At 38.9% G+C, this 18,485-nt stretch overlaps 1 protein-coding gene across 1 annotated transcript in view; it reads right to left on the bottom strand.

Annotated features, from left to right (window-relative positions):
• Window positions 1-482: 482 nt before the first annotated feature.
• Ddx1 (DEAD-box helicase 1) overlaps window positions 483-18,485 on the bottom strand; it is a 30,967-nt gene continuing 12,964 nt past the window's right edge. Inside the window, exons 13-26 of the mRNA XM_032907487.1 lie at window positions 17,306-17,444; window positions 15,383-15,443; window positions 11,995-12,093; window positions 10,868-10,957; window positions 9,816-10,004; window positions 9,671-9,722; window positions 7,987-8,133; window positions 4,438-4,529; window positions 3,052-3,124; window positions 2,905-2,977; window positions 2,786-2,828; window positions 1,857-1,952; window positions 1,468-1,588; window positions 483-807 (exon numbers count right to left, since the gene is read on the bottom strand). Of these exons, the coding sequence (XP_032763378.1) occupies window positions 677-807; window positions 1,468-1,588; window positions 1,857-1,952; window positions 2,786-2,828; window positions 2,905-2,977; window positions 3,052-3,124; window positions 4,438-4,529; window positions 7,987-8,133; window positions 9,671-9,722; window positions 9,816-10,004; window positions 10,868-10,957; window positions 11,995-12,093; window positions 15,383-15,443; window positions 17,306-17,444 (1,406 nt within the window). The 3' untranslated portion in view covers window positions 483-676. The remainder of the gene's footprint in view (window positions 808-1,467; window positions 1,589-1,856; window positions 1,953-2,785; window positions 2,829-2,904; window positions 2,978-3,051; window positions 3,125-4,437; window positions 4,530-7,986; window positions 8,134-9,670; window positions 9,723-9,815; window positions 10,005-10,867; window positions 10,958-11,994; window positions 12,094-15,382; window positions 15,444-17,305; window positions 17,445-18,485) is intronic.

Genomic DNA, 18,485 nt, shown 5'->3' on the forward strand with positions numbered 1-18,485 from the left:
TGTATCTTGAAATTTCTCCCTGAGGTATTTTAATCAAAAGACAGAAATGAACTGATTTTAGAACACAGACACAGCAAAGTCATTTTGTCCTTCTGTGAATCAACTGCAAAGAAAGGTTCTTGGAAAAAAACTCAGAGACTCCTTCACTGTCACCAGCATTAGTCACCAATCCATATTGAATTTCCAAGCACCCTCCTAGTTTCTAAATTAGCCAAAAGCCCTTTTGCCTTAGGGTCTTTGGCTTTTCCTTCGTTTTATAGCTTTCCTTCAGCTTCATAATGTAGCTAGACAGCCTGAAATATCTGAAAATCACTTCAACCTAGCATCACTTCTGTGAAAATTTTTACTCAAAGGTTATTTGATCTAGGTTTCACATGGGTCCTGGGTCACATTCGTACATCTATAAACTGTATTTCACAAGCCCACAGTGTTCTTAAAAGAAAAAAAAAAAACAAATATAACTTTAAAAGAAGACACAAGCCTTCATGAAAATATAGTTGTCCAATTTATTTTCATTAGGCGGCCATTTTATGAAGAATTCCTAAGATTTGTGTTTGCCGACATGCAGAGTTAGCAGTAATAGTTCAGCTACTATAAACACTGTGCTCAGAAGCATCACCACGTTAAGTTAAGACTACAGACTCGATTACTCCAATCCTCCTCCATCTACATGAAATCAGAAGGTTCTGAACAGCTGGTTGGGAAGGTAGCCAAGGTGTAGGAAAGATGTCTGTGCTTCCTTTTCAAGGGCAGCCAACTCTTGAACGGTAGGTGCCAGGATGTCCACATGGCCTTTATAGTTCCCACCTGCACGAACATACAAACCATGAGCAATGTAAGCAACATGCTTGAAGCACTTGTCAGGAAGCTGTGAGCTCAATTCCACAATTCAAATGCTGTTTCTAGCAGTAAAAATGTATGACTAGACAAACTCACTTTAAATTTCTAAATCACGATGCCCACATCTATCACTCCCTTAGTATATATACCTTGAGTCAAAAGCATTCAGTATCATTCTGGGCAAAGAGAACGGTAACGGAGGATGCCACTTACTGACTCTTTGTTCCAAATCACCTATAGTACTCATTTCCCAATAACTCACTAAAAGTTCAAGTACTCTTGATGTGAATACTTCAAGTCTAATCTGCTGTCCCTCATTCACATATAGATCACACAATAAAATGCTGGAAGTCAAATAATAATAAAACACTGGAGAGTAATTAGTAGAGAATAATCAATATGCTAATAATATATTGTTAGCACAATGGAACAAAATCATGGTCTTCACAAACAGACACTCAAAGAGGCAAATTTAGCTGTGTTCTGGTGGATGCCTACAATTCTAGCACTCAGAAGGCTGAGGCAGGAGGATCTTCAGTTTGAGGCCAGTCTGGGACACGAAACACTGGGTGCAGTGTGAGGAGGAAGGGAGGGAGGGGCCAGAACAACACACATCTGAAAACTTACCGCCAGCAGCCCTTTTCTGACCATACGTAACTTTCCCATCAAACTCATCCACTGGAACCTTTATATCTGGCTCAACCTGGGAAATGGTACAGTTCAGGTGTTCTTCTATCTCAGAAAGTAGCTAAAAGAAGTGAGAAAATTAAAGTATTTTGGATGAAAATTTCACTTTGATAGTTTCAGTTAATAATAGCAGTTAATAAAACTAGGCCAGCTGAATGCTTAATGTGGATGGAAGCTAGAGCCCTGGAAGTGGCTCCCATGCCACAGCTTACAGACAAAATTATTAGCCAATTATCCTTCTCTCATCACTGACAAATAGAGTGGAGCTGTAACTTTTCTAGATGAATGCAGTCTGTTTATCACTTTCAACAGTACTGGCAAAGTCTCACCTGCATTTCATTGTACCAGATAGTACAGCCGCCATCTTCCTTGAGTCTAGTGTTATAGCATCCCTTCCCACGGTTGCTGCATACGTGATACCAAACCTACATTACAGGGAGAGGAAACATGACCATGTATAGAGATGGAAATTAAATACTGTGCTCCACGGTTTTTTTTCTAACATTTTATTTCCTTAAATCACAAGAAAAAAAGATTATGTATTTTATCCAATGGCTATTACTTGATGGCTCATTGAATAGATCCAGGTTATTCTGGAAATAATACAAAAGGATGTTGAGTTAAAGAAAGAAACTCCCAAACCAAACAAGCCCATAAACTGACAGCACAGCCTGATGTTGGAAGAGGGGCATGGAGCCAGGTGTAGTGGTGGCTGTAAACCCGGCACTCGGGCTACAGCAAGGAGGACCGAGCTGGAGGCCAGCCTGGTATACAAAAAGGTGGGTGAGGAGAGAGGATACATTTTGGAGAATGTTGTATTAATCAAAGTATTAATCAAATAAATATTTAAAAAGTCTGTTTATATCCAAAGAAAAATAAAGCACATAAAGAAAGTATGCACATAAATTTGAGAAAAAATGCATAGGAGACCTTATAAAAGTTTTTCTAAAAATCATAGTTGTATATATTTAAAAAACTGTGTCACCCTCTAAGTATCCTACAGTATCATAGTACAGTATTTAAATAGTTTTTATTGACAAAACTATATTAAGGCTATTAGGAATATTGATATTTTGCTTCTTTTTTTTGTAAACCACATGTTATTATTTGCCCACTCAATCTATACAGAAGGAAGAAATCCTATAAAATGTTCACTTCCATTTGTGACTGATTCCAATTTCAATAGGGAAATCAAACTGCTTTTACTTCCCACATCAAAATGTAACTCACAATGACTAACAGAGACCACAAAGATTACCTTTTCTTTCTCTGTTGCCACCAGGGAAATAGCGAGGCCCATCCTGAAAGATTTCAAAGCCAGTATTAGACCTTATTTCTGAAACATAGAAGCTCAAAGGGGAAGAACTTGAGCAGTACCTTTCAGCTCGCCCCACTCTGCCAATCCGGTGCACATAATTCTGCTTTTCATCAGGCAGGGTGACATTAATAACTGCAAATGAAGACAATGGTTAACAGTGTCACTTATTGTAACTAAGCTGTTGTATTCAGTAGAAAGTTTCTTACCATAAGGAACACCGTGGATGTCAATTCCTCTGGCAGCTACGTCTGTGCAAATCAGGAATCTTACGTCTCCTTTCTAAGAGGACCAAGACAAGGAGGTGTCTGTCAGTAAACACATAAAACCCAAAACAAATACTCCACTAAGAAAGTTAAACGGTACTTTCAGATTACCTGTTTGAACATAATAATCTACTGGGGCAAATCCTGAAGTTTTACTCTATGATCTGCTGAGACATATTAATGGTTGTATTGTTTTTCTTATACCGGTGTATTAAGGCACCTAAACTTGGGCTTTATCTTTAGGAATTTCTTTGGAACACCAAAAATATATAGCAGAACAGAACACAGAAACATAGGTGTTGTCTTTATTCTTATAATAAATAAACCTAGGGAATGGGGAGATGGTTCATTTCCCATGGGAGTGGTTAAGAGTACTGACTGTTCTTCCAGAGGATCTGGGTTCCATTCCAAACACCTATATAGCACTAACAATCTGTAATGTCAGTTCAGAGGATTCAACACCCTCTTCTGACTTTTGTGGGCACTGAACACACATGGTGCAGGCAACATACCTATAAGCATTAAATTAAAGAAGAGGGAGTGGAAAATAAGCCCCCAGCGCTTACAAAGGAAACACAACTTAGTCCTTTGGATGCTTTTGTGCAGAAGAAAGTTAAGATTTGGAGATGAGAGCTGCATCTTGACTCTGGGTAGTGAACTTGATGAAATAAAGCCAGAGAACATCAGAGAAACAGCATGGACGCATACACTAATATAAGTCCTGCATGTCCCACTTTTTTCCAAATGATGAAAAAACCCACCTATCCTGTACACGCAGTAAACACTCTGGAATATTGGTGGGAAGAAACTGCCGATATTCAGTTCTAACGGCTAAGGCCTCCTCCACACACCAAGGACTCGGAAGGCCTTCAACGCAAGCACCTGGAATAGCGCATTCCAAACAACCATAAAACCAGGCATATTTGTGTCCACACCACCAAACTCCAATGATCATCTTCATTTCATAACCAAGTAAACTTTCTACAAGTATTTGCGCACTTTTCAAAAAGACTCATAGACATGCTTTACCTAATCTCATACTTCTACCCGACAAAATTATGTATGTATGTATGAATATATGTATGTATGTCAGTCAAAGAATACTTTATTGAGCATACCACGAGGGAGTAGTGGACTACCTGATAGGGTACATGAAATGTGTTATCTGACTGTCAAAGAAGACTAATTCCTGCCACAATGTATGGATAAGGGTAAAACGCCTTAAGTCTTTGGGACAAGAACTGTTTTAATGCTACTAAGTGGCATAAGGAACACTGTAATCAGCCCCTTTAAATAAAAAGGATATGCAGGTAACTAGGCACATTGTACCTTAAATCGTTCCAAGTTCTGCTTTCTCTCGTGAGGCTTTCTGTCACCATGAAGACATACACATGAGAATTGGTGTCCTTTTTTATCAGGTCCTAGAGAATAGCATATTTAACATCTGACCTTGAAGTGCATTATGCCAAAGACTATAAAAACACATGTCTATAAAAATCTATACTGCAACTTGGCAAAAACGAAGGCAACAAACTTTCTGAAACAGGCAAAATGGCATTAAAATAAATTCCATGAAAGGCTGGGGAGATCCATCAGGTGGTAAAGTGTAAGGACGGAGATATGAACTCAGATTCCCAGCACCCACATTAGCAGCTGGGCACATCCTTGCCAGCCATCTGCTGTCACCTGAGGTTTTGATCTTAGCCATTCTGACTGGTGTGAGGTGGAATGTCAGGGTTGTTTTGATTTGCATTTCCCTGATGACTAAGAATGCTGAACATTTCTTTAGGTGCTTCTCAGCCATTTGATATTCCTCAGTTGAGAATTCTTTGTTTAGCTCTGCACCCCACGATTCTCTGGAGTCTAACTTCTTGAATTCTTTGTATACGTTAGATTTTAGCCCTCTATCAGATGTAGCATTGGTAAAGATCTTTTCCCAATCTGTTGGTTGCCATTTTGTCCTATTGACAGCGTCCTTTGCCTTACAGAAGCTTTGCAGTTTTATGAGATCCCATTTGTTGATTCTTGATCTTAGAGCATAAGCCATTGGCGTTTCTGCTCAGGAAATTTTCCCTTGTGCCCAAGTGTTCAAGGTGAGGATGTGGAGAAAGAGGAACACTCCTCCATTGTTGGTGGATTGCAAGCTATACAACCACTCTGGAAATCAGTCTGGCAGTTCCTCAGAAAATTGGACATAGTACTACCTGAGGACCCAAGCTATACCACTCCTGGGCATATACCAACATATAACAAAGACACTATATTCATAGCAGCCTTATTTATAATAGCCGGAAGCTAGAAAGAACCCATATGTCCTTCAATGAAGGAATGGATACAGGAAATGTGGAACATTTACACAATGGAGTACTACTCAGCTATTAAAAACAATGACTTCATGAAATTCTTAGGTAAATGTAATGAACTAGAAAATATCATCCTGAGTGAGGTAACCCAGTCACTAAAGAACACACATGGTATGCACTAGGTAATAAGTGGATATTAGCCCAAGGCTCGGAATACCCAAGATACAATTTACAGACTACATGAAGCTCAAGAAGAAGGAAGACCAAAGTGTGGATACTTCAGTCCTTCTTAGAAGGGGAAACAAAATACTCACAGGAGGAAATATGGACAAAATGTGAGGCAGAGAGTGAAGGAAAGGTCATTCAGAGTCCACCCCATCTGGGGATTCATCTCATATACAGCCACCAAACCCAGACACTACTGGGAGGCCAAGAAGGGCATGCCGACAGAAGCCTGATATAGCTGTCACCTGAGAGGTTCTGCCATTGCCTGACAAATACAGAGGTGGATGCTTGCAGCCAACTACTGGACTGAGAACAGGTTGCCCAATGAAAGGACTATAGGAGCTGAAGGGGTTTGCAACCCCATATGAAGAACAATATCAACCAACCAGACACCCCAGAGCTCCCGGGGACTAAACCACCATCCCAAGAGAACACAAGGATGGACCCATGGCTCCAGCTGCATTTGCAGCAGAGGGTGGCCTTGTTGGGCATCAATGGGAGGAGAAGCCCTTGGTCCTGCCTAGGCTCGATGCCCCAGCGTAAAGGAATGCCAGGGTGAGGAGGTGAGAAGGGGTGGGTAGTTAGGTTGGTGAACATCCCCATAGACACAGGGGGAGGGAGGACAGGATAGGGGTTGCCGGAGGGGAAACTGCAAAAGGGGATAACATTTAAAATGTAAATAAAATATTCAATAAAAGAAGGGGGGGGGGTCTGGGCACAGTGCTGGCATCTTTAACCCCAGCATTTGGTTCTGTCAATGTTGGGGGTGACAGGTGGACCCTAGACCTCACTGGCTAGCAAGACTAGCTGAATCTATTAGCTCCAGGTTCTGAGAGTGTCTCAGAAAGTAAAGTGGAAAGTAATCAAGGAAGACAGCTCTGACCGCCACAGGCATATGTACACATCCTCACAGACACACACACAAACTCCATAAAACATTAACATTGATTTGCTTTGAAGAAAATTCTAAATTCTATCAAACTTCTGTATTAACTTTCCAAGGAGCTGGGATTAGAGGAACGCCCTACCATGCCCATCTTACTGTCCAACTTTATAAAAGACTGTATAGCCCATCAACTGAGATCATTTTCATGCTTAATATTCTCAACAACAAATTAGAGTACTTAGGTATGGTCCACAGCCTTACCAAACTTTGGCGTTTCATTTTTGAATACAAAGTAAGCATTTCTATACTGATTAAGTATATTTCCGTATTTGGTAAGAAACATAAAGTCACCTAAACATAAAAAACATCTAATGTGAAATTATATCATTTCTATTCTAATGTATATTCTACCTGTACAGACTTGTATAGACCTTGGGTCAAATTAATTTTAGAGTGGCATGTTTCATTTACTTGCAAAATTTGGGTCATTATATTTTCACCACAGTAGTGCCCCTTCATTTCTACTAATACTTTTGTTTAAGGTCTACTTCATCCCTTATTAGAACTTTAAATTAGCATTTCAACATATGTGTTTATGTGTGTGCTAATCTTAACATTAAAGTTCCAAGTATCATCACTAACATAATAGAATGTACATCTTGCAAACCAGCAAATGTTTTAAGATCGTCCATGGGGTTTTGGTATGTTGTTTTCAACAGCATATACCTAACACTCATCTAGATGAATATTCTAAGTGACCTTAGCAGAAGACTTCGGTCCACTGACATTCAAATATTCAGGTTTTTTTACAATACTGATCTTATTCTGTGATTCCTAAGATGTATTTTTCCTCTAGGACTAGAAATTGAAGCAGGAGTCTTACTTATAAGCAGGTAAGTTCTACCACTGAGCTAGATCCTCAGCTCCTAGGTTTTGAGATCCTATCTCGTTATGCAGCTTAGGCTGACTGAAACTTGTTATGTGACTTAGTGACCTCACCATGCTCCAACCTCTGCCTCCCAACTGCTGAGACTACAGATGTCTACCACAATGCCTGGCTTCTTTCTTCCTTTATTTATTTAGGGTTTTCCCTTTATTCCCTTTCTTCTATTTTCCAGTTTTGAAAATACACATTCTAATATTTTAGTCATTATACTTTAGATTGTAGTATTGTGCTCGCTTCGGCAGCACATATACTAAAATTGGAACGAGATAGATTGTAGTATTAATCAGTAATCTAGATCTATGGCATTAGAGTCCTGTGATCCAGGTTCATGTTACTGACAATTATAGCCCTGTGGAAGAAGTTCTCATGTTTATCCCAGGGCTTATCCATAGAAAAGTACTGGACAGACACAGATAGGTTACAGTATGCCCTCTGTTTTAAACTCTGTGCACATACTCTAGCTTTATCAACATGAGGGTAATAATCTGTGAAATGAGAGATAAGTGGGACAAATTTACCTCCTCCTTGCTGCATAAAGTACTGCTCCAAGTTGTCACAGTCAATTTTTGTTCTACAGAAGATAATTGCTTGATCCATCTTGTGCTCCTTGATTGCTCGGACAGCATACTCCCCCTTCAGTATTTTAATAGCTTCAGACCACATCTCTTGATTACCATAGCAACAGAAAAAGCAACAGAATGTCAATTTGAAGCTGCATGAGTGCACATTATCAGTTAGAAATATTGCTTAACTCTAAAAATCCCCACTATACTTCAGACAAGGCACAGTATGAGGTGAATTCATTGCTTCATTTATTGTGGCTATAGCAATGTCTTATACTCTGTTTTTGGGTCTCGGTCTCTCCCCTTCTCTCTCATACACACACACACGCGCACGCACGCATGCTGCACACAGGCACGCAGACCTACAACTGTAACCTTTTAAGAAGAAAAACAAATATATAAACATACTAACAAGAGCCACATATACCAAGACTTGGTACTTTCCTCTCAAGCACTAGTTATAACCTGTCCTGCATTAACTTCCCTTTATGCTTTATATCTTAACCCTTCTTAAGGAAGTTAATGTAAGTCTAACCAACCTAACACCACTCCACAGAATGAAAACCTGGTTAGCTTTTCAATCCTGCTCCTCGAATCTCTTTCCTGGGAAGTAGTGCTATTGTTGTTACTCCTCTGTGCTGAAAAATGCTTTTAACCCAACCTATTTCTAAAGGTTCTCTGGCTGTCTCCAACTGGAGCGCAGAGTAAGCAAAAGCTTTACAAAAACATCATCACATCTGGCATTTTATATAGTGCACTCCCAAACCTAGCCGTTTGTGCTTAACTAGCAGTTTGTCTACTTCAACAGGAAAGATAGGTGAGAATGGATCATGTCAATCTGGTGTTACACATAAAACTAATTTCTAAGGAACTCAAGACAGTATTTCAGTCAATCCACCTTTCAGACATGTCAAACTGCTCAGTGAATTCAACCAAAAAGTAAAAGCACTCAGACCTAAGGACCCACTCAAGACATCTGACGTCAGACATGCAGTCTAATCAGTTTAAGATCCACCCACTTAGGTTTAGCACCTTGCAAACGTTTCTGAAATGTTATGGACAAGAAAGAAGCTGTCTTAGGCTATCTCAGTGCACTGAGACTAATGTTAGGCTTTTCCGGAACTGATCAATGAGCATACAGTTTCTGTTTGAGAACAAGAAGTGCTGCAGACAGAACTAAGGTTGAATAATATAAATGTGTTGAATGTCCTGAATCATACACTAAAAAAGTCAAAACAGCCATAAAAATAATTAAATCCACACACTGTCGTTTACCATTTAATAAAGGTGTCCTGCAATTCCCAACATCCCTCATCTTTATTTTACTGGAATTTCAGGGTCAATATAAATTTGTCTCTAGCCAAATTTGCTGGTTTTCTATGATCTACAATCAATAATCCAGAAGACTTATGATCTTGAGGTGACACAACTTACATCTAAGTTGAGTGATCAACAAACACTGCTCCTCTAAGCTAAGTGGTATTGGCTTGCCCCATTTCGTGATTATTCTTATTACTTCTGTTTCTCCCATTCTAACTTTGTAGGTCATATCTCACACCTTTCAAGAGAACATTTGTCACAGAAACGACACACTCATTTCCGAGATCCATTGCATATTCTACTCATTCCTTCACCTTACCTGGACTGTTGGCACCAGGTCTTGTGTTATCCTTTGCATGGACATCATCGGTCTGTTGAAGGAAGAGATAACAAAGGGTGAGGGAGGCTAAGGAATGACTCAGACTGAGGAGACTCGCTACCAGTGTTCACCTCACAGCACTTACTCGAATGTGGTTCTTCCCCAGCCTTTCCCAGAGCCTGTCAGTTTTTGGGTTCACAGGAACAACGACATGATGCACAGTATCAGGAACAGAATCTTCTCCTTTCAAATCCACCCATGTGGGAAAATGCATTATCTTCTCAGATAGTTTCTTTACATCAAAAGAATGCAGAGTAGCAGAGCAAACAATCACCTAGAAACAGGAGAACTCACATTCAGATCAACTGTTATAAAGTCAGCATTTTAGCACACTAGTTTTTAAAAATTATTTGTTCTGTTTTGAGAATCACACTAATAATGGATGATAAGAGAACACAGAATAGTAGTCAGGGAACCTAACACACATCTAATACCTGCTGCCTCCATGTAGTAACTAACATAACAGTGTGACACTGTCACACAGAAACCATGCTATCTCTTCCTCTAGGAAGTTCTTTGTTTGTTTGTTTTTGTTCTGAATCAAAGGCCACGAATTGTTATTCATCCCCTTCTCTCAAAAGTCTCTCCCTCTCAAATGCTTCCTATGGAAGGATGAGACAAGAGTAATGTTTTCAGAAATAATTACTATGAAGGTGACTGACTGTTAATAGCCGAAGCTACGTCCCCTTCACACAAGAAGCAGCAATGACATCTAGACTAAGCACTCAGGGCTCTGCAGAAAGAGCTGCTGAGAATATCTCAGGGTTATCTGTAACACTCAGAAATTACCCTTATTTCTAAAGCAGCCCCGTTCCCTTTTCCCTGAAACAGAGCCCTGGCTGTCCTGAACTCACTTTGTAGACCAGGATGGCCTCAAACTCACAAAAAGAATCGCTTGCCTCAGTCTCTCAAGTGCTGGGATTAAAGGTGTGCTGTGCACTACCATGACCAGCCCTACAAACAGCTTTTAAGACTATCAGTGTGTGTGTGCTTGTGTGTGTTTGAGTAACAAGATGATAACAAAGAAAATATGGACAATGAATTTAATCATAATGCCTTAAAGCAAAAGTCTTTGATCCTTTAACCCTGAGTAACAACTGTCTACATGTATTTTTGAGCTGCTTGGTCATTTGATACCTGAAGTCTTTTCCCATCAGAAGTAATCTGAGGAATCTGGTTGTGCATTCTGTTAATAAAGTCAGAATAACCTTGAGAGAGAAGCCCATCCTGCAGAAAGAGTTCATAATTAGTATTAAAATCTTTTAATTTTCAAATTTAAAATACAAGATTAAAAATGAACATATATACATATCCCTAAATCTACAAAATAATTATATTCTGCTGGATACTTAAAGTCAAGTTATAAATTCAACCTTAGATTCCTTGTGACTAAAATATGAAAAAGTATAATAAATAAACCTAAACCACACTCCAGTATTCTAGCATGAATACAACAGTTTATAACACATGTCCTTAAGGTAATGATTTTAATTTGAAAATTGAAAAAGATCCTGTGCTGGGAAATTAACCCAACCATCTTGAGAATAATTGGAAAGAGTAAACACATTTATGTCCTTCCAGATGGTCCACAATTTGCATCTCTAGCATAAAAAATAATTTGTTATATAAAAAATAATGTATGCACAGTTATTTGGAATAAAAAGGCAAGCTACCTATGTCACTAGACAAAGAGTTAATTAAAGAAACCATGATATATCCATGTTCATGGAACAGATCATTAAACAGCCTTCAAAGAAAAAACACAAATAATGAGGTGCAATATTTAAGATATAATTTTTTTTTTTATAAAGGTTTGCCTAAATTCCTTAAAGTCTGAATTCAACTCCCTAAAATAATTCAGTGTCAGGACCTCTGCTAGATCCATCCCTAAATTCAGAAGCTCAAGTCCTTGGTGCAAAGCTCTACATACTCTTCATCTACAAAGCATGCTTAGAGCTGTCACACCTCTGTGCAATGTAAATGCTGTGTACATAGTTGTCAAACTGTACTATTTAGGACAAATAATAAAACTACATGATCAATATAAATGAAATTTTTTCAAGTATTTTTTTATTCGGGATTGACTTAATATACAGATAAAAGTGTATCAGTATATAGCAAATGAAAATGTGCTTAACTGTGATATTTAGGTAGTGAGATTAAGGCAGAATTGTGGTGTTGTTTTTTTTTTTTTTTTTTTCCCGCTTTATAGGTCTTAACAAAAGCATCTTCTCTAAAGAAAATGTGAAAGTTTTTCAACCTACTGCTTCATCCAGGACCAGGAATCTAATTTGAGACAAGTTGAGCTTTCCAGTTGACACCAAATCATCTAATCTTCCTGGAGTACCGACGACAATATCAACCTGAAAAGACATAAGCAACACCCGAGGCAAACTAAAAAATTAATATAATTACTTTAAAACAGCAAAGTGCCATTTTCTACTTCAAACAAACATGTGAACACTGAAATAGCGCCAGTCAATGCAAAGGATATTTAAAGTCATTATGGAGAGATAACGCTAACCATCACATGCTGACTTTGGCAGCTGACTTGGGATATCCTTAACTTTTAAACATAATCTAATATACAAAATTTCTATTTCATAAGAAAAAAATAACAGGTGAGTTTACATGAATTCTGGAATTAAACAGGAACTCCAATCTTAGCTCCACTATTATCCTACCGTGGGATATCATCCAGCATCAATTTTCTCATTTCGAACAGGGGAATATCTTTATTTTACAAGGTAGTTTTGATAATTCAGAGAAATCACACAGAGCTCTGAATGCCTGATATGCTGAGTGCTCACTGTATTTGATTATAGCTCATTAGTAATTGCTTGGACTGGCCAGGAAGTTATTATAGTATTTGTGAGATACTCAGAGTGAATAGATACAATGCTACTAAATGTCTTCAAGGTTTCGTTTCCTATGACTACTAAAGCAGACGCAACTATTATTACTATTTTTAAATCAGCAGATTAAAGTGTAGACTTACACTAAAATCATAGCATTTAGATACAGCACTAGTAAGTACCCACACTGAGATCCAACCTCTGAGTCTACACTAAGAAGAGGTCTGTGGGGCTGGATAGTTAGCTCAAGTTAAGAGCACTTGTTGCATTTGGAGAGCACTTGACTTGGTTTCCAGCGTCCATGTAGCAACCGACCTCTATTGTAACTCCTGTTCCAGAGGACAGAATGAATGCCCTCTTCTGACTTCCACATATACTAGCCATGTACATGGTACACATACATACATGGAATTAAAACACTTTATACAAATAAAATAAATCTAAAAATCAAAAATTTTAAGGGTCAATTAAAGTGATAAAAAGCTTAACTTTGTATCGTAAAAAATTTCAAGTACAAAATGAATACACTTCTCATTCTCCCTCATATGTCTTGAAGCCAATTCTACAGGGCAAGTTGATCAGGAACAACTTTCAACCTTTACAGTCAAGTTCTACCTGTAACTTTTTCATCCTTTGGCCGGTTATGAAATATGTGATGCATGCCCAGTGCCTAATATGTAAGAACAGAGATGAGTATCATGTACGGTTCCTGTAATATGACTTAGAAAATGTATGCATGGGCTATAGCGGTATAGCACCTGCAAGGATGCACACAAAGAACTCAAGCAAGAAAGCCACACAGACCCCTTCTTAAGTCTAAACTCAGGGAGGGAGATTGATAACTACAAACAGGCTTCAAGCTACAGAATACCTGTGAAATGTGAAAGGAAAACCTGTTCAATGAATTAGGACTCTATTATATATGTCAATCACAGGGACAAAATTCCACTCTGACCTGTGTGTGACATCTCTTTGGTTTACAATGCTATCCAGATATGTTTATTTCCTCCTGAGTGGCAGGAGGCAAAGGGGCATAAAAACAGATCTAGGTTATCACAGGCTTGAAAAGAAGCTGCTGGACAAGTTTGTGAAGTATTTATACGCCATGTATAGCAGCACATGGTACATAATGCAGCACCCTTGGAAGTTACAAGCTAAAACAACTCTACTCCCTACCTCCAAAGCTAACCTGGACTCTAGCATAAACAGCGTGATGGGTGACCTGAAGGATGTAGAAGTGACAGTGGAGAATGCTGGGCAGAAAGACGCACAAAGAGAGCACAGGTGCTCCATTCAGGACAGAACAGAATTCTGCCGAGAAAACGATGAAATAATATTGCCTTTCCTTTGCCATTGACCTCAATGAGCATCGTGTGTGTGTGTGCACACATGCATGGGAGACCAGAGATTGACATCGGGTGTCTTCCTCAATTGTTTCCCACCTTAATTTTTAGACAAGGTCTCTTACTGAGTAAGCCTGGCTGGCTGGCCACAGGGCTTCATGGATCTTCTTTTTCTAGTACAGGGATTATAAATTCAAGACACCATGTCTGACTTTGTCCAAGATACTCTTCCCCATTTCCCAAGTGCTGGGACTCCAGGTGTGTGCCTCCATGCAATGCTGAGCACTGGACCCAGGCTCCATGCATACTACATAAGCGCTCTACCCACAGAGCCTCACTCCCAGCCTCACTTTTATATTGAGGCTGGGGAATAGAGCTTAGATCTCATGCTTATATAGCAAACACTCCTGACCGAGTCACCACCCTACTCTACAAACTATGAGATGTGATTGACGAAAGTAGATCTAATTCTCTAACACTCCACAGCTAGAAAACATAAGCTGAAATACTGGTATACTATAGGAAAACTGATTTGAAGTCAAAAACTAAAGGTCTTGAATGAGTCTATCAAATTTACTAAAATTAACCACTAAAAGGAAAAAAAAAAAACCAGTAAGAGCCACAGTAAGAACATAAAGAGTAAAAGTATCCATTTTAAAATAGCATTAGCAAGTGCATTATTATGATTGCTTGCTCTTCACATACTAGGCCAAGTCAAAATTACAGTCAATTTAACATTAGATTTAGTTTGACAGAGATAGAGATGGAGGAAACCTGACTTAGTGAAAAACTGGTCTAGATTTCACAATTAAATATTATGGAAGGGAAATAAGGGGGATCTGTAACAAGTTCATTTCAGATATATATATATATATATATATATATGTGTGTGTGTGTGTGTGTGTGTGTGTGTATGTATGTATGTATATCTATCTATATGTATGTATGTATGTATGTATGTATATATGTGTGTGTATGAACTTCATGAAGACCCAAATAGCAGTGCCCAGAGTGTCCGGGTTTGGTTCTGCACACTGCATATCTCAGCAGTGTGTAAGATTCCCCTCACATGTGTCCGAGCTCAGAAACTGTCTCAATGTTGCTTTTCATTTCCAAGTGCTGCAGACACTTCTTTCACCAAAAATTACTTTATCTCCATACTTACACTCAGCATTGATTCATTTTTTAATCAAAAATAAATGTATGCATATATTCAGTGACTAAATCAAAAAGCCTAGAAGAAAATTCTCTGGAAGCCAAAGGGTAAACAAACAACTCAGACTTTCAGATGAAGAATTTAAAGGGACTACTGCTCTCTAGCCCTGGTTAGAGAGGAGGTATGCCCACGTGGCATCTTCCAGCAAATGTACTCTTCTGGTCTGTTGCTAATTTTACCCTCTTTTGACTTTTATTAGCAAAACAGAATTTATTCCCAAGTTAAAAATACAACTTACCCCATTATCCAGAACGGAGAGCTGATCCCGAGCTGCAACGCCACCAATTATGAGAAGCTCCCTGAAATCAATGGCAGCATGATAATCAAAGTTTAGTCTGTTCTACAGTTATGCACAGCATTCTTTTCATGTGGAAAGGTCACTGAGAAGAGTCAGGACAGTGAGTACACAGAAGGTGGGAAGTAAAGCTCTTTATCTCCATAGCCAGAGACGGCACTGAGGTGAATGCGAGCTTAGAGTGAGGAAAAACGTCAGTCCTCATCTACTCAGCCCACTCCACAGTCCACCTTTTAAAATATATTGGTTTGTATATAAAGAATATTTCTAGATGAATGGGTGCAAATCAGGATCAAAAAGGGTTGTCTTCAAGAAGAATAACCAGAAAAATCAAGATAAAAGAATTTTATTTAGTGTTATTCACAGTTCACTAAAGAGATAAAAATTATTACATGCATGAGTGTTTTGCCTACACACATACTATATGTGCACTACCTACATGCCCGCGGCCTATGGATGGGGTGTTTCAGATCTGCTGGAACTGTGTTACAGATGGTTGTGAGGCACCACGTGGGTGCTGCACATTGAACCTAAGTCCTCTGGAAGAGCAGTCAATGCTTTTGACCGACCACTGAGGCATCTCTCCAGCTGCTCCCCCGCTCCCTTTTTTTGAAACAGGATCTCATTACACAGTCATTGCTGGCCTCAAACTCACTGTGTAGAATAGCTAAGTTTGTCTCAATGACAGACTAGGGCTTCTAAGTAAGGTAAGAACTTAGATGTATTAAATACTAAATTAGCAACCCATGATTTTACCATCTTCACCAGTAAACCGTTTTTTATCATCCATCTCCCCTTGCAGCCTCTGTCTGCAGCACACTAGTTTTAATAGATAATGATAGCAATGAATCAAGCCACACAAGCATTTTGCCTGTTTCCAAAACCATTCCTCTGAAGATCTCAGACTCTTATACTAAGCAGGGTCTCTGTCATCGCTCCTTTTTCTCATGTTCAAGTCACTTCTCACAGTAGTTTTCTTATCTCTCCCCCTTCCACACTATCCCACCATTCCATAATGAATTCTGTGAAAGGGAGGGTAACTCACTACTGGAGCCATTCTCGACCCAGGCCTAGATTTTACAAGACAGGGTATTTAGTATCTGTCAAATGAGTAACACGCAACAATCCACTCAAAACAATTAAGGATTAGTTTGCAAACTGTAATTTATATCTAAGTCAGTTCGCTAAACTTGTGAGACCACTATTATCACCAGAACTTCAAACTTTCTAGCATTAAGAAGGTGGTAACAGTCACATAATATTGTATACATACTAAATACCACCTAAATGTACATTTCTAAGAAGTGAATTTTATAGCCCAAATTGCTCCAATAAAAAAATTAATTAAAAGTAACAAAAAAAAAAATCAAGCATGAAATCCACAAAATAGTCTACTTGCAGAATCTGGCTTTTCACAAATTGAAAGTGATTCCTAGCTAAACGTGGTGGCTCACACTCATAATCTCAGTACTCAGGAGGCAGGAAGATGGTGAATCTGAGGTCAGTAAAATCCTGTCTCACAAAAGAAATAAAGGAACAGAGAAAGTCTACTCAGAACTGATGGTTTCCCTCCACGGGATGCTCAAGATGGAGAGGATGACCCCTGTGGGAGTCTTACAGTCAACTCTCAGGTTAGGTTAGCCAATACCTACACAGAGCTGCACGTTTTCCATGCAGTGAAGAAATTAATTTTATGCTGAATTAAATCAAGCTCTGCCCAAAGAGAGAAAGTTAGAATGGAAACACTGTTACTACACAGTTCAAGTTTTATGTATTACACCAACTCCTCGTTTCTCCCTGTCGCATTCTTCCAGAACACTTTAAACTTACAGACAATACACATTTGCGCACAGAAGGCAGGCTTACCGCAATTTAGGATTATCGATGTACTTCTTAAACTGTTTCACGTTGTTCAAGGTTTGCTCAGCTAACTCTCTGGAGGGTTCCACAATAAGAGCTTTTGGAGCATTAGGGAGAAATTTTGTTTGTGACACCTGTGCATTACCTTAGGTGAACAGAAAAGATTACAGGTCATGGAAAACACACCTAAAAATGCCATCAGTTGAAAACATAAGTGCTAATGTTCCAGAACCTAATAATTGTAAAATACAGAAGACAATCTAACAAAATAAAGATGAAATTCCTAAAATAACTTGGGATTCTTTAAGACTAGTTGGGATGAGTATATTACAGCTGTAATAATAATTGACTTCCTTTGTGACAAGCCAAAAGAATAATGTACTTCAGCTGGGTGAACTAACTATACCAGGCAAGAATATAGAAAACGGTGTAAGCTTGCAAGTCAGGCTTTGAACTGGATCTAAATTCAGTTCTACCTGATATCTGTTTTGCCAAATTACTTCAGATCCTGATTTTAGTGAGAATTCTGGAATTTTAGTTTCTTTAAAAAACACAGAAATTTTATAATAATGTGCTTTCATTTTAATCCCAGGTATAGGAATGTGGGGCTGCTTTGGACTGTCCTCAGTGGCTATGATTTGCTTTGTGCTCTAGCAGAGGCATGGTTTTACCAGCTGCAGATAATTCCTGTGATCATGTGACATTTGGAATTCTAGGAACTTTTCAGAGGGTACATAAATTAGAGTGCCCCAAGAGGTTGGGTGGGTGTGTAGGTGGTTATTGATCCTTGAGGAAATTAGATTCAGTGATCTCTCTCTCCCCTCTATCCTTCTTTTATTCATATCTAGTGTTAAGGGGAAAAACGGGTGGGGTGTATAAAGAATGGAAAAAAGAAGAGCGTACAAGTAGCAAAGACCAGGCACATCTTATTCCTCAGGTCTCAGAACGAAGAGTTCTCCCTCAGAGTGCTGTGTAAAGACTAAACCATCCAGGGAGCACTTAGCATGCAGCTATGGCATTTCACAAGCACAGATCTAAGCATATCACTGCCATCAAGACTGACATAGCTTACGTGCCTTAACAGACACAAATATAGTTCGTCAGTTAAGTTTTCAAACTGAAGTTTATTAATCTGTTAAACAATGAGGTTGAGTAAAGCAGAACGGGAGCAAACAGGACTCACTAA

Source organism: Rattus rattus, chromosome 7 (assembly GCF_011064425.1).
Source record: "Rattus rattus isolate New Zealand chromosome 7, Rrattus_CSIRO_v1, whole genome shotgun sequence".
In the NCBI taxonomy this organism is placed as follows: Eukaryota; Metazoa; Chordata; class Mammalia; order Rodentia; family Muridae; genus Rattus; species Rattus rattus.